The 15333-nt window shown below is 45.5% G+C and overlaps 1 protein-coding gene across 10 annotated transcripts in view; it reads right to left on the bottom strand.

Moving 5' to 3' along the window:
• APBB2 (amyloid beta precursor protein binding family B member 2) overlaps nt 1-15333 on the bottom strand; it is a 217740-nt gene that overhangs the window by 23930 nt on the left and 178477 nt on the right. For 9 of the 10 annotated variants that reach the window (XM_054989597.1, XM_054989600.1, XM_054989598.1 and 6 more), the window contains one exon: nt 2677-2791. In XM_054989597.1, the coding sequence (XP_054845572.1) occupies nt 2677-2791 (115 nt within the window). Of the gene's footprint in view, nt 1-2676; nt 2792-11590; nt 12005-15333 lie in introns of those variants that run through there. The other variant, XM_054989603.1, reaches the window with a different exon arrangement.

Raw genomic sequence — 15333 nt, 5'->3', positions numbered from 1 at the left:
GAACAGAGCATGGGCTCCAGTTCTGAAAAATACCAGGCCAACAAAACACTCCCCACCCGACAATAGCCCTGCAGAGAAGATTAGCACATCAAGCACCAATCCATATGCAAAAGAACCTCCTCAGGATACAGTGAAGCCTCCCGCCATTAGCATTCCACACCCCGGGAAACTCTTACAGAATGACTCAGCTCAACCCCACCCCTCCTGAGTAGATACAAATGACCTACATCTTTTCCACACTGTGACACTGAGAGATCTCTGTCTTTTGGTGCTACACCTCTGAAGATGCCAGCCACAGCTGCTGGCGAAACGTCAGGAACTACAATGCCAAGACCACGGCAATACAGCCCGGAAAACCCCCAACAACCATTAACTTTCCTTGTTGCAGGGGTGGGAAGGGGCCTGTAGGGAGGCTGCTGTAGGGAGAGAATTATGTGGGTACAAGTACCTCACTGTCCGTTTCAGCCTGAGGCCACGTGCGTGGGATCCATCTTATGCAGCTGTGCTTGTTTGCCATTCTCTTGTGTACTGCTTGGTTCTGTTCTTTGGTGTTACCCCACTGGCCGAACCCAGTGCCTGGCTGCTGTAAATGACACTGGTTCTGTTGGACTAAGTTGCAAGAGTGTCCCTTCAGTTTGGTTTGGGTGGAATGGATGTGATTCTCTGATGTGAAGTTCATCTCCTTGCTTCACTTTGGTTTTGGGGGGATTCCGTTCCCTTGCTTCAGTTTGCTTCTAGTTCCCAGACTGGCCCTTGCTTCATTTTTGTTTGGGTTATCTCTGGTGAGATGTTGGTCCTCTTTGGAAACAATGGAGAGTGGCTGGTCAGCCTGCTCAGGAGGTGCTGGGTTTTTTTAGTGGGTGTCAGTTTGCTTATGCTGGGCTTCCCCAGGGATGAGCTTGTATTTGGGAGCACACCTAGGCCTTGGCATCCATGCCCTGTGTGTATGTGTCCCTGGGAAAGAACTTGTAAAAGTTCTTATCATTAGGAACAATGGCCAGCCTGCTCAGGAGATGCTGAGGTTTTGGAGGAGCGGGGGGGCTCAGTTTGTTTCTGTTGGACTGTCTGGTGTGGAGCTGGTATTTGGGGGTTTGCCTCTGGTCATGGCAGCCTTGGTCCATGTGTGTCTGCAATGGAAGTCAGGTTCAAGTTTTTTCTCACAATAGGAACAAATGGAGTGGCTGGGGGCATCTTGTTCAGCAGCCCACAGAATTAGACCCTGGTGTCCAATCTCCCTGAAACTTGGAGGATCTTTAGAGGACAGTCAGGAGTAGGTCCCCTGAAAATGTGGTGGGGTTTTCGTGCAAGCATGGGACTATGTTTGAGCTGTCCTGATGCTCTGCACAAGAGCAGATGTGCACAGAACTCTGACACAGCCCATCAAAGTGAGTGTGTATGGATGTGCACATGGACACACGTGTGCATGATGGAAATGATGGTGAGGACTAAACTAGGGGCAACTTGTGTGCTATCTTAAGAGCCTTCTTGCTTCCCCTCGTGCAGGGGTCCCCAACCTTTCCAAGCCTGAGGACACATCTGGAATTCTGACACAGTGTGGTGGGTGAAGCCACAAAATGGCTGCTTCAGATTTCCTTCAGTCACACAGCAAAGATCCTTGTGCTTGTGGAAGCAGCAGCTGCCAAAGCCATGTTGTTAAAAATTTGCAAATCCAATCAAATCTCCAATGGCCAATCAGAAGCTATGCTTGGCAAAAGCCCCACCTGGCCCACCCACTTTCTAGAAACACTTTGCAGGCACCAGCAAATGTGCCAGCAAGCTCAGTGGTGCCCCTGGACACAGTGTTGGAGACAGCGGCCCTACAGGCAGTTTTGCTGGTGCAAGCGGGCACACCTTATTCTAAAAGCACGGTGGGCCTCTCTAACCTAATGGCTTCCCATATGATGCTGTCATGACGCCAGCTCAAGTTGCCCAAACTTAGCAGGTTTACAGGCAGGAGATGCCTGGTGAGGAGAGAGCCAACCTTTTGCGGAACTCCACGGATTCCCTTTCTTTACCCTCCTTCGCTCTGTTCTCGGCTTCTGCACTGCAGACCCCACCAAGCAAGTGCACGAGGCAACGCTGGAGGCCTGTGGGAAAGCGGTCCAGGGAGAGCTGATGCGGCTGGTTCACAATTTGGCTGCTGCGGATTTGAAGAATCCAGGCAAGCCCTGAGCTCTTTGGAGCTTGCTGGCGAATGGGGAACTGTGCAGATGGGTGGCCAGCAATCGGTCCTACAGACTGACATCTCACGGACCGCCCGTGACCCCCCCGTCTCCAGGGAGGGGTGCAGTACGCCCACCTTGCATTTGGGGTAACCACCACACTGCTTGTAACATCTTGTGAAACCTTAATAAACACTACTGTAATCACAAGCTATTTGTTCTCTATCTTGGGTATTCTACAAACCTAAAAACAGAGTTTGGCAGGCTGTGACTCTAATGTAAGACCAACGTTCACAGCAATTTCCTCTCCCATTCTGCCTTTTGACTGGGGCAGACTGACATCATGATCATTCTCCTTGTGAACAGCACACGTTTCTAGTGATTGTCTTGCCATCGTCTTTTATGGAAATGGTCTTATCATTAGGGCAAGATGAGACAGCTGGGGGTGGGTGGGCTTGTTGGTGCCTTGGCTCTTGAGTAGGATCTAGAGAAAGGGAACAGGAAACAAACTTACCTTAGAACAGATTTCATGCAGGCTTGTGGCAATGGCTTTTGCTGGAGTGTCACATCGAAAGACGTGGCATTTCAAAATCCGTGTATCTTTGTCTCTTGCCACATAAGCAAAGTCTCTGTGTGAACAAAATTAGTGTATTGGAATCAATGGCCTCCACAAACAAAAAGACCACATTCAAACATTTCTTTCCAATGCACACATTTGAACTCTTGTCTCTGTCCAGACATCATATGAAACCATGGTTTATTTTAACCAGGGTTAGTTTATGAAACCCGGATTCAGCTTGCAGATGACCAATGAAATCCCAGCTTGCCCCTAGAAACACTAGTTTCATAGCCCTCTCTCCGTTGCCTAGGAGGGCATTGCTGAGGAACAAGCCAGGAACAAACTAGTTTGTCCGTGTTTGTATAGCAAGCAAAACCAGACTTAAGACTAACTTTGATTAATAAACCAGCTTCCAACTATGGTTTTAGATAGGGCTTTTTTTCCTGGGAAAAGAGGTGGTGGAACTCAGTGGGTTGCCCTAGGAGAAAATGGTCACATGGCTGGTGGCCCCACCCCCTGATCTCCAGACAGAGGAGGGTTTAGATTGCCCTCTGCGCCGCTCCAGCTCTGTCCTCTGTACTCCCCTCTGTCTGGAGATCAGGGGGCGGGGTCACCAGCCATGTGACCACTTTCAAGAGGTTCCGGAACTCCATTCCCCCGCGTTCCCACTGAAAAAAAGCCCTGGTTTTAGACCGTATTTTGACTGACCCTAGTGAACCATCCCAAGTGGAGTGGCCCGCATCCAACCATACTAGCCGCTGTTGGTTTAATTACATGTTCTCGTGTGACACCTGAGCTGAGCTCCAGAATCTAGTTTTATTTTTGCTCATTAATGGTGGCAGGGCAGTTTCTCTCTGCTTGCTTACTCTATGAAGAAGGCCGGCAGAGGGAAAGAACGGGATTTGTGCTGCTCCTTCCTTTCCCAATCCTGGCAGGTCTGCTGCCAGCCAATTCTTGGTCATCTGAGGCCTGGCACACATGTGGACAGATGGGGTTTGGGAATAGGTTGGGGGAGAGTGGAATGAGGTCTATTTGCTCCGCTCCACAATTTTTTTGAGCTAGGCCTCATGTTCTGCCCAGCCTCTTCCAAGGCAGCATTTAGGGAGGGCTGGGTTCAGCGTTTTTTGCACACAAACAGGTTTGCAATTAGATGCTATTTTTCCTTGGGAGCACTTCTGGTTCGACACACTATAATTATAAATTGGCCTGGTTTTACACCCTCCCCTTTATCCAGTTTGGTGTAGAGAGTCAGTTTAGTGTAGTGGTTAAGAGTGGTAGGGTTTGATTCTCCACCACTTGAAGCCAGCCCGGTAACCTTGACTCAGTCACCGCTCTCTCAGAGCTCTCTCAGCCTCACTCACCTCACGGGGTGATTTGTCGTGGGGATAATAATAACACACTTTGTAAACAGCTCTGAGTGAGTGTTAAGTTGTTCTGAAGGGCGGTATATAAATCAAACGTTATTATTATCCCCCTGCATCCTGACTCGATGAACAGCAACCCATCTAGTTTTTTCTTTAATTTTTTTTAAAAAACAGTAATATTGGTGCATTTAAAAAGACTTGCAGGTTTCCTGAGCCTATCAGCTGCAATCTGGCTAACAGAAATTTTTAGAATGGGCTAAAAAGTGTGTTGTTTGTGCACTAACCTTGGCAGTAAGGGATTTCCCTTTAAAACATTTTTAAAACAACGTTGCAAAGTTACAACTTTGGTGCATTAAAAAAATCCTTTAAAAATCCTTGCAAGTTTCCTCAACGGATCAGCCCAGGAAACTGACAAGTCCTCAATTGTTCAACTGATGAAACAGAAAGCCCGCAACAGAAAAAGGGCATTTTTCTACACAGAAAAAAATAAACAGGCACCACTTCGGTTCGACTCGGTAGTGAAATTCGCTTATTCAATTCATTTCTTTTTGAGTTAAAGTATCTTGGGTTAGGCTTTGGGGACTTTTTTTTCTTTTTAGGAGATTGGGGCTGTTTGGCACTGTATATTCCAGCCAGATATAAGAGGCCTTGAGATACAGGTGCAAACCTGGAACGGCTCTCGAGGACAAAGCTTGATGGAGGCTGGTACCTGCCCGTGGGCTTGTTAGCACTTGGCCTTCTGGGGGTGGGGTGAGGAGTTCTTCCCCCCTCCCTTACAGGCCATGGCCAAGTCTGTCGTCAGAAGTTTTTTAGGCTGGCTGCAGGCTGCTGGACTTGAAACAAAGAGTTGTTCTTTCAGGTTTAGTTAAGAGGGGCTGGTGGTGGCTTTCCGCCCTGGCCGTGAGGCCTTGCTAGTCCTTTACCTTTTGACATCAGCGGGTGACGGGCAGCCCCCCTGGGGACCCATCCAAATGTAAGGCTTTCATGGGTAAGAACTAGCCGTAAGTAGACTATGGTCCCCGTGAATAACAGCCAATACCTCAATATATCGTATCAATTCTAGGCCCTGAATGTAGATTTAGTTATAAAAATATTTGGAGTGTAACGGTGACAAACGATTTGTTCAGGGGTTTGCCTTCATTTACCCTCATGCTTAGCTATTTTGGCTTACTTTGGACCTCTTTGTGTGCAGGCCTGTTCCAACAGGTCCAAAGGCTAATGGGTAAGTGCCTGTGTTTTGGAAGAGGGCTCCTGTAATCCACATTTTGTCGTTCTATCATGCTCTTCTTAAGATAGGTCACTGTCCCATAGATTTCTTAATATCCTCTCCCCTATTACTTTTCTATCTCCACCTTGACATCATTGCTGCGAGATAAATATGTGCAAAGTGGTAGCAATCACCCTTTCAATTTAAGGACCAAGATACTGGAGATCTGTGGCTGGATTTCCCATCTATTTAAAGTCATTTTCAAAAGCAACCACTGGGGCAGCGGGAGCTGAACAGGCCTGATGTACACAATCGGCAAGGAACACACACTGAAGTCCAGCGAGGGGGATAATTACAGGCCTTTATTTGCTTATAAGCAAAGGAAGAATGATACAATTACTGAGGATGAAAAGCCCCTTGAACTGACCACTTCTTCAGAGCTGTAGGGTAATTACATAAGATTTTATACCTTCGGGTTAATTAGCAAGCATTAGAATAAAGTCTTCATTATTGGTTCACAGAGCAGATGCATATAATGACCTGAGGAAGTTTATTGGTCAGATACCTTTGGGGTTGTCTGTTCCCACATTCCCAATGTTTAGAATTTCAAAGAACAAACACTTGTCCCCTTTGCATATGCAGCGATTATCTCTAAGGGCAATGCATACATTGCTGATCTGCACACTGTTCTTCCTCTTCTTCCTCGCAAATAGCCTGGCATCAAGGTCAGAGGGGTCTGCTCTCAAAACAAGTGTCTTTTATCACTAAGGTGGGAGTCTTCTCTTGGCGATGCAAACATGACATCTTTCTCCCTTGGCTCTGGGGTGCCTACGATTTGGCCTTAAGTAAATGTGGCCCTGGAGACAGGGATTGCGCTGTTTTAGCACCCTGATGTCAACCCAAGATCTGATCGGTTAACACTAGCCAGGCAAAGCAAGGCTCCTTTTATTGTTCTTTCCCTTTCGAGGGCAATTCCAGCAGCTAAGGAGAAAGGGAGAGATTCACTCTGATAGTGTGTGTGTAGACAGATCTTAATCTTATCATCTACCTAAACTTGATTATTAATACCTGTTATGGAGATACAGAACATAGGAATATGATGCAACTATGAGTATGCTGTGGATATATAGAGTACAGCTACTTCATGCAAACTGATTTCTATATAAAGTATAACTATGTGGATTAATCAATCATTTCCAATAGCTTAGCACCCTCAGCACATCCTTCTTTCATGGTACCCTCTAGTCCCCTTGCATGTATCTGGGACCAGTACAGGAGCGTGTTAATGGTCAGAAACAATTATTCTGGCCATTCAGTCACTGCTCAATTAAACAAATGGCCACTGTTAAAAAACAGCAGCCACATACTGAACAGTCCATGACAGGAATGGGAAAAGTAGAGCCCCAGAGCACTTTTCTTGCATCTGTCACACACTGTTTAGTTTTTTTCTTTTTGTAAAAACAAGGTATTTATCAAAATATGCATCCTTTATGCTTGCACTTTATGCTCCCTGCCCGGTAATACCTTTGTAGAATCAGTTAAATTGGACTGAGTTGCTATTCTCAGCTGAGGCTAGAAAACAAGTTGATTTGGGGGGGGCAGGGAGGGGCGGGAATCAATGAAATGTTAATATATGCAGGGCTGAGGCTTGTTTTCATTAATCAACTTTTAACTCAGGAGATGCTTTTTCATTTACGGTATAGAGATCCATTTATTACAGAATTGTGGAGGGTCGGGAAGAGAAAATATCTTCAGTTAAAGGAGATTACTAGCAACACTGAACAGACATGGAAAAAATAAAAAAATATCCCATCCTCTTTTACTGTTATCCTTTCAGAAGTTTATTCCATGGAGCTGAGCTAACTGATGGAGCTTAGGCTGCCAGGATTATTTAACACCTGGTTAAGGGCAATGATGGTAAAATGCAGTGACATAAAACATAATTTATGGGAAGACTGTCCAGTGTGAGCTAAGCCAGGCATTACGCTAATGCCCCCATGAGGTATCACAACTAAGGGCATGACATGCTGTACAACTCACAAGTCTACACCCCTTCCATCACCTGGGGTCCACCAAGCCAAACTCAGCCCATCGGTCATACACTAAAGGTCCACCTTGGACTCCGAAAACCTCCAGTTTTGTTTTCTGCTAGACAGACGCGTCATTCTCTGTCAGCCCGAAGGCATTTCGTTGCCCCAAGCAAGACAACACGTTTTGCTGCCCCTGCCTTGTTAAGTCCTTAAGTACTGTATGAGTCCATAGAACTGACAGTTTCTTGGGATATGATTTTGCTTTCTTTATACTTTTTTTTAAACATTATACTGTTTATCAAGGTTAATATACTACAAAGTGTTTCAAACTTTTTTGGGGGAAATGGATTGAGATGAGACAGGATTCAAGTGATTTCTAGTTCTTATCTCACAAACTGGGACTGGGGCTGTGAGGAACTGTGGGAGGGGGAATTAATTTGGAAACCCCACTGCTCCCAAATCCACCTCCAAGATCATCTAAGCCCTCAGGGCCTGACCAGGCTGGTTTCTCTTACCTCTTCCCCCCCCCACACCTTAATCCAGTTGTTCTTGATGTTGTCCAGGTGCCTCTATGAGCCAGGTCACGTAAATTGCAACCAAAATGGTATGTTTAACCCAGACACGCAACCCAGAAGCATTCCTGCGCTGCATTCCTTGATGTGGCTATGCACAACATTTACCTTAACCTAGTTTATAGAGGCACCTGGACTACTGAAAAGCCATCATTTATCATCATTTATACCAATGTACATTTTAGAATTCTATCCTCTTTGAATGGTGAAGTGGGACCTATTCATTCCATGACCATATACATCTTTTTGGGGTTTATTCTGTGCTGCATCAGGTATTCTGTAGTTTAAGAATATATTATCCAGTATTAAATAAATTAAGACCATTGAAGAAGGCATCACAGCCAAAACACATCTGTTCACACGTATATTATAATGAGCGTTATCGTATCTGGTCCTTTGTAAGCTGCCTATAAGGTATGACATCTCTGTGTGTAGGAGGACAGCCATTTTTACACAAGGGGAGGGCATAGAATTGCCACTTGCCAGCTCTGGGCTGGGGGATTTCTGGAGATTTGGGAGTGGAGCCCAGGAGGGTGGGCTCTGGGGAGGGAAGGGGCCTCAGCAGGCATGTAACGCGATGGCGCCCACCGTCCAAAGCAGCCGTTTTCTGCAGGGGAACCAGTCTCTGTCATCTGGAGATCACTTGTAATTTAAGGAGATCTCCAGTCCCCACCTGGAAGTTGTCAACCCCAGGAAGGTCTTTTATATGTGGAACCAAACTGACATTGGTTGGAATTTATTTTATTGTTTTGAATTTTATTCAACATTTTTGTAAATATTTTTTGCTTTTGACCATGGCGCTTATATACATTACCCCCCACCCCTTTCAACCTTTGTGGTTACTCAGTTTTCTTTGGGTCGAAATTCTCCGAATCCTCCCCCACCAATCTTTTTGAGCCTGTGGACATCTTTGGCATTCTGACACGAGGTGGTGGCACAACCACAAAACAGCTGCTGTGGGAGGCAGAGCCACTAGGCTTGCCAGTCCCTCAGTGGGGGGGGGAGGGTATTGCCACTCCCCAGCCTCTGCCCCCCCCACCTCTCACCTGGCTGGTGGGGGGAGATGTGGGAAGCAGCGGTGGTGGCGAAGCACGCACCCGTGCCCTGTGGAGCACCCCCATGTTGCACCGGGAATGACGCCCCCCCCAGCACAATGCCCCTCAGAGCAACCCCCCCATCACCCACTTTCACCACCAGGGGACCTGGGAACCCTAGAAGCCACCCACAAAACAGCTGCTGTGGGAGGCAGACACACACACGCGCGTGCACACAGAGGAAGACCAAGTGCAGGGAGAAGAGGGGTAATTTTAAAAAAGAAGAAAGAGAATACAGTCAACACTGTGGTGACAGTTGCCTTTGAAACAACTTTTTAAAAAATCTGCTTGGCAAACCAGATTCCCCCACGGCCAATCAGATGCCTTGTTGGTCAAGAGTCTCACCTGGCCCCACCCACTTTCTAAAAACACTTGGCAGGCCGCATGCTGAAACGGCGCGTGCTCCCATCATTCTGCACTGCTTGACCTTGAGGCGATTTGGTGCCTGCTTTCTTATTCCAGACAAGTTGAGATGTGTCTGTTTGGAGCTGCATGGGGGGGGGGGTTTAGAGCTGATATAATTTTTAAATTTTTTTGCATGTATTATAATGTTACAATGTTGGAATCCATCCCCACCCCCCCTGTATTTGCTGATTGGGCTGTCCTGTGCCCACTGGAGAGGCAATTGGTGGCAGAGTTCTGGGAGAAAACGTGTACTTTTTCTGCTGTTCCACTCTCATTTGTTTTTGTTTTTTTAAAAGCTAAGCTAGGGAAGTGTTAAAATGCTGCTGCTTCATTTCTTTCCGGACTTTGTTTCATAAACAGCTGTGCAAAACGCTTGTTTTTTTCCTTTTTGGCATTAGCAGAAGCCTGAAACAGGAGGGGAAAAGCAGCCATTTAACCCTTTCCTGGCTTTTAAAGCCAGCAGGGAATAAGCAGCAACATTAGGACTCGTTCCTGGCTTTGAAAAAAAAGAAAGAGCGCTAGAGTGTGCATACCCAGGAGGAAGGAAGCAAATGGAGAAGCAGCCTTGTGACCCTGGCTTTACTGACAAAAAAGGCAGAAAAGGAGTTCAGAGAGCTGAGGAGGGTGGGGGGTGGTTACTGGTGGATGGACCAATCAGCTGCTGGGGGAAAGGAAGGGGAGGCAGGAGAAGCAGAACGGGAGGTTTTGATTCTGCGCGGACGTAAGATGCGCCGGCAGTGGCTGGGCAGCGCTTTAAAAAATCGCAGAATATATGTGGAGGGGGGAGGGACAGGGGGGAAATGGACAAAACCTGTTCCTGCTTCCCATGACTCCCTTGCACATGCAGAACTCTGGAGAACATGGGAAGCAGAATAGATTCTGAAATGCTGTGAAGTGACCATGCGGAAAACACTGTCATCGAAGCGTGAAAGAAACAAACTGGCGTCAGAAAAGCTGAATTATAGAAGTTTGCTTAATTTCTCCTATTTTGGATAATTTATTCTGCAGTGTCTACCATTTCACATTATTTATCCTGCTTTTATTATTTATGGAGGGAGAAAGCAAAATGTGCAGGGCACCGGGGCCCAACTGTTAATCTCTGGAAATCTTTGCAGCCTTGAAGGCTAGAAATATGGTGCTATTCTAAAGAAAATACAAGCTCCGTGAACTCTGCACCGTGTCACATTGTGCAGGTGCGGAACTGAGACACAGGCACATCTCTGCAATGATATTCTAGTGACATTTTTCAGATGGAAAACTGAGTTTGCAGGTTCGAGTTTGTCATACTTATGATCATCATCGTTTCTTATAACAGAGCCCCCCACCCCACCCCCATCACACTTGCAACAGAAGTTCACTCATTTCCTTAGGCCTCAATAACTGACCAGAAGCAGCCAGACTTGGAAAGTATTTACATGGTATTCCTTGAGGAAAAGCAGAAGAGTTTCTTACACATCAAAACTACTTTCCCTTGCATAATGTTGTGCCGAAGGAACTCAGAAAGCAAACAGGTATTGGGCTCCTGATATACAGGCCCTGGCCGCACGTAAGTAATTGTTAATCACTCTCCAGGGACAAAACAGACAATACTTCACACTCCAATCTAGATTTTTAAAAAAGGTGTTCTCTTTCTTCGACCAGACTGTGGCTTACCATCCCTCCTCAAAGCAGATCAGGAACTCTGGCCCGCTGGCAGCAGCGCTGTTTATCAGGAAGGATTCGGCCACCCAGCTGTCTCCTCAGCGCTCTGCCCCTGGGACTGTAAGGCCATTTAAGAAAAATAATCTAAAGGCCGCTGAGTTTGAGTCAGGAGTATGGCTAAGATCAGGTGGTATGAGAGAGGCCAGTCCTCCTTCTGCCCCTTCTTTGAGACAAAGACACCCCTCCTCTGGTGCTTATGTTTTGCAGCTTAAACTTCCTTTGAAAGGAATACATACTTTCTTGTGAACATGCTTGTAATCTAGTTCTGCATTTACTTTGCTGCATGCAATGATTCGCAAGGCAATAATGGCTAATATTGGCAATGGGGTGATGGAAGACTGAGGGGGGGAAAAAGAGAATCAAAAGATTACCTCTCTCTGAATCCAGGAATAGCATGGGAAAACAGAGCAGAAGGTGAGAGTTAGAAAGCATTCACACAGCGAGCTCCTGTCCTACATGTTAAACATACTCAACACACCATTCCTTCTCGGCTTACCAAGGTGCACTGCAACTGTCTGTCTTATTTCCATTCTGCTATTATTCCAGCTCAAGTCCTGCTGTGCTTGTCAGTATTTTTGGACACACAGAGGTATCAGTTGAATTTAGAAAGGCAAACAGCTCGTACATATCAGCACTGGAGAAAAGTCAGGCTTAAAATATCCCACACAAATAAGGGCTGTAGCTGGCAGAAGCATGGAAGGAAAGCAAGTCACGCTAATATTTATGTTTCCAAGAGAAGGTGATATTTAAAGAGACAATGATGAGGAAATCATGCTTCCGCACTACAATACAGAACTTCTTTCAACATACTAACATCTTACACTTTATTAGAGAAGGCAAAACTTTGCTGAACCACACCAATATTGAATGTTTAGAGTTTCTTTCTTTCTTTCTTTCTTTCTTTCTTTCTTTCTTTCTTTCTTTCTTTCTTTCTTTCTTTCTTTCTTTCTTTCTTTCTTTCTTTCTTTCTTTCTTTCATTGATTTTGCATAATGAAATTTAAGAACTAGTTTGTTTCACTCATTTCTTTTCACCCAAACTCTTTAATGCACAAGACATAAAATAAAATACATTTCACGTTTAATGTAATTTTTAAAAGAAAAATACTGATATTATTTTTGACCATTTTGTCAAGTTTGACTGATTTTTCTGCTTTCATTACTCCAGCTGCTTCCAGGTTCCTCCTTCTGGAGCTCATGGAAAGTTGGATGGTTTCACATGAAAATCATTCCCGGTATTAAACATCAATTTTCAGAGCTACTCAACATATAAGAAAATATAACCAAGTATAAATAATATTTAAAAACACAATGATCAAGCTAAGTCGACACAAAACCGTCTCATCGGGCTGGTCTCCAGCTTACAGAAAACAAGCCGGACCAGAAAGCGATTCCCCATCTAGTCCCATGGAAACCTCAACATTTCCTACATCTCCACTTACACATTTGACTTTTTCCATACCTTTAAAACGGTTTTTGGGGGCAACTTAAACTGTCATACTTTAGAAGTATCAGCTGCTTCGTTGAGATTTTACAACTCGGGATTTCTCCTGGTTCCCCTCCGCGAGCGCCTCTTGCTGAGAAAGATGCCTCGGGTATCTCATGCTTCCTTTCCCTTGCAGTGTGTAAAGGAGCCTGGTGGGATGCTGCATTTGGAAGAACAACTTAATCCAGTATTTGTTTGGGAGGGCTCAATTAGTTACTTTGAGATTTTTTCCTCTCCATGCCAATTCCCGATGGATGCTTGGAACTACTGTAGGAACCTCTCAGCAAGGGCTACTTAGCTACAGAGTCAAGAGTCCTTCTGCTGGCACTTCCAGTAAGCACTGTGTTATTTATTTGCAATAAGTAATGTGTGTGTATGTGTGTGTGTCAAGTTGCAATTGATTTATGGTGAACCCAGCAAGAGGCTTTCAAGTGAGAAGCAAAGGTGTCTTGCTGCTGCCTTGCTCTGCAAAGTCTTCCTTGGTGGCAGCCCATCCAAGTGCCCTGCTTAGCTTCGGTTCGGTAACAGAAAATGTCCGTTGCGGTTCGCGATCTCAGGATCGTCGTTGGCACCGAACCGCAAACCGCTGGTTCGTTAATTTTTTTTGGTTTGTGCCCATATCTACTTCTGAGATCTGGCAAGATCAGGCTATATCATGTCACCTTCCCCTCTGCATTAACTAATAGGTCACAAGAATTTTTACCCTACATCAAGTATACAGAACAGAAGATAAATGACCTAACATGTTTCTCTCTCTTTCACAAGTACACAAAAATAACCTCCAAGGATTCCGTTTGTTTGTCTTTCCAACTGGCAACATTCCAGGATATAACTCTGTGATGATCTGTGTACTGAGCCAACTGCTTTTACAGATAAGTCATTATGATGAGCCATAGCGTCCTCCCAAGGGGAATCTTCTGTTACTGCCTGTATCTAACAGAGGTGGGAACAAACTTGGTTCCTGTGCTGACTACTGCTGGATGTCCAGTGCAGACTTCTAAAACGGTAGGCTAGCAGTCTAGCGTTAGCGCAAAGCTGTGTTCTATTAAACCCTCTCTACAGCCAGGGCTTTTTTCGAGCAGGAACGCAGTGGAACGGAGTTCCAGAATGTCTTGAAAATGGTCACATGGCTGGTGGCCCCGCCCCCTGATCTCCGGACAGAGGGGAGTTTAGATTGCCTTCTGCACCGCTCGGCGGTGCGGAGGGCAATCTCAACTCCCCTCTGTCTGGAGATCAGGGGGCGGGGCCACCAGCCATGTGACCATTTTCACCGAGGGCAACCCACTGAGTTCCACCACCTATTTTCCTAGAAAAAAGCCCTGTCTACAGCTATCAAGATGTCCAATCCATTATTTTCCTTAACCTCACATCTTTTCCTTTATTACTGTTTGCTCTTCTAGCATTTTACACATAGGCTTTATGCACACTCTTTTAACAGCAACATGGGCTGAGCCATGTGCAAAATACAGGATTTCATAAAAAATCTAATTTCCTGGGAGTCTCACTTTAATAAAAACAATAAAGTGCCTAGTCCTTAGAGTGTACTTGGATCTATGTGGGCAATTTTTGGCAAAATCTTAGGAATAAGAGAAGTGGCTGAATGAGATGGTCTTGTAATCAAGAAGTGGGACTTTATTCAGGCCTTTTCTGTGATGATCCCCACCATTACTGAGGTTCTTACACCTTTCGCGGGGAGAGTCTCCCAAGTCGTGAGGGGCGAAATCAGTGGAAATCAGTACAGTTTTAAAGATGAACACTGGCACTTTTTAAAAAACTAAAAAGCCCGGACTTTCATGCATACAGCCTTCCAAGTAGAATGACTGACAGTAGCAAACAAAAAAAAAGCCGAAATTAATTTGATTTGTCTAATTCATAGTTTTTGCAGCATTCACATTCTATTGGTGCATAATTGATATTTTTGTTACATTCAGAGTACATATAAACAGAAGATAGGCAGAAAACAAAACAAAACAAACTCAAACCACCCAGAGATAGGGATCCCCTTCCCTCGGTGGGGGCAGGGGGTCCCCCGCTCCAACCTTTCGTTCCCTGCCACTGCTTACCTGGCTGGTGGGAGGACAGGCAGGGAAGGGGCCTCCCGGGGGCCAGCATGACAATGTCACTGACGGCACTGCACCATGCTGAGAACGCTCCTGCACTTTGTAGCGGGCCAAATTGGGCCCCAAAACAGGCCGAATTGAGCCTGTTTGGGGCCCAAAGCGATCCACTGCAAAGCACATGAACACTCCCCAGCCTTGTGCGATGACATCACTTCCTGGAAGCGATATTATTGTGCTGGTGTGGGACCGCGTGTGTGTTTTGCACGCATGTGAGGAACATCCCAAAGGCCCCGAGAAGGTAAGCACTGGATCCCCCCTCCCATTGGGAGTGTAAGCTTCGGATCAAGCTTCTAAAACCTAATGGTGATACATGTATTTTATATTCTCAAGAAATGTTCTGGTCTGGAAATTAACCATATTTCTCTTATACTGCTTTGCAATTTAAGAATTAATCCCTTATGAAATAGGGTTCCTGCTGAACGGGTTTCTTTCACAACTAGGGGATCTCAATGTTTTACAAGAAATACACCTCAAGGCTAGTCAAATTATATATTTTATATGAAACAGCTTTCAGTTCAGCCTTAGCTACAAACGAACCATGACTTTTTCAAGACCAACTGTGAGAAAATATGGAGTGCAGTATAGGAAAGACAGAATCTAAAGACGCTCATACCAGCACTCTTTCAGGAAGCAGC

The sequence above is a fragment of the Eublepharis macularius genome, chromosome 10, assembly GCF_028583425.1.
Source record: "Eublepharis macularius isolate TG4126 chromosome 10, MPM_Emac_v1.0, whole genome shotgun sequence".
In the NCBI taxonomy this organism is placed as follows: Eukaryota; Metazoa; Chordata; class Lepidosauria; order Squamata; family Eublepharidae; genus Eublepharis; species Eublepharis macularius.
Note: the sequence above shows the minus strand (reverse complement) of the source record. Positions and strands in the feature narration are given on the sequence as shown.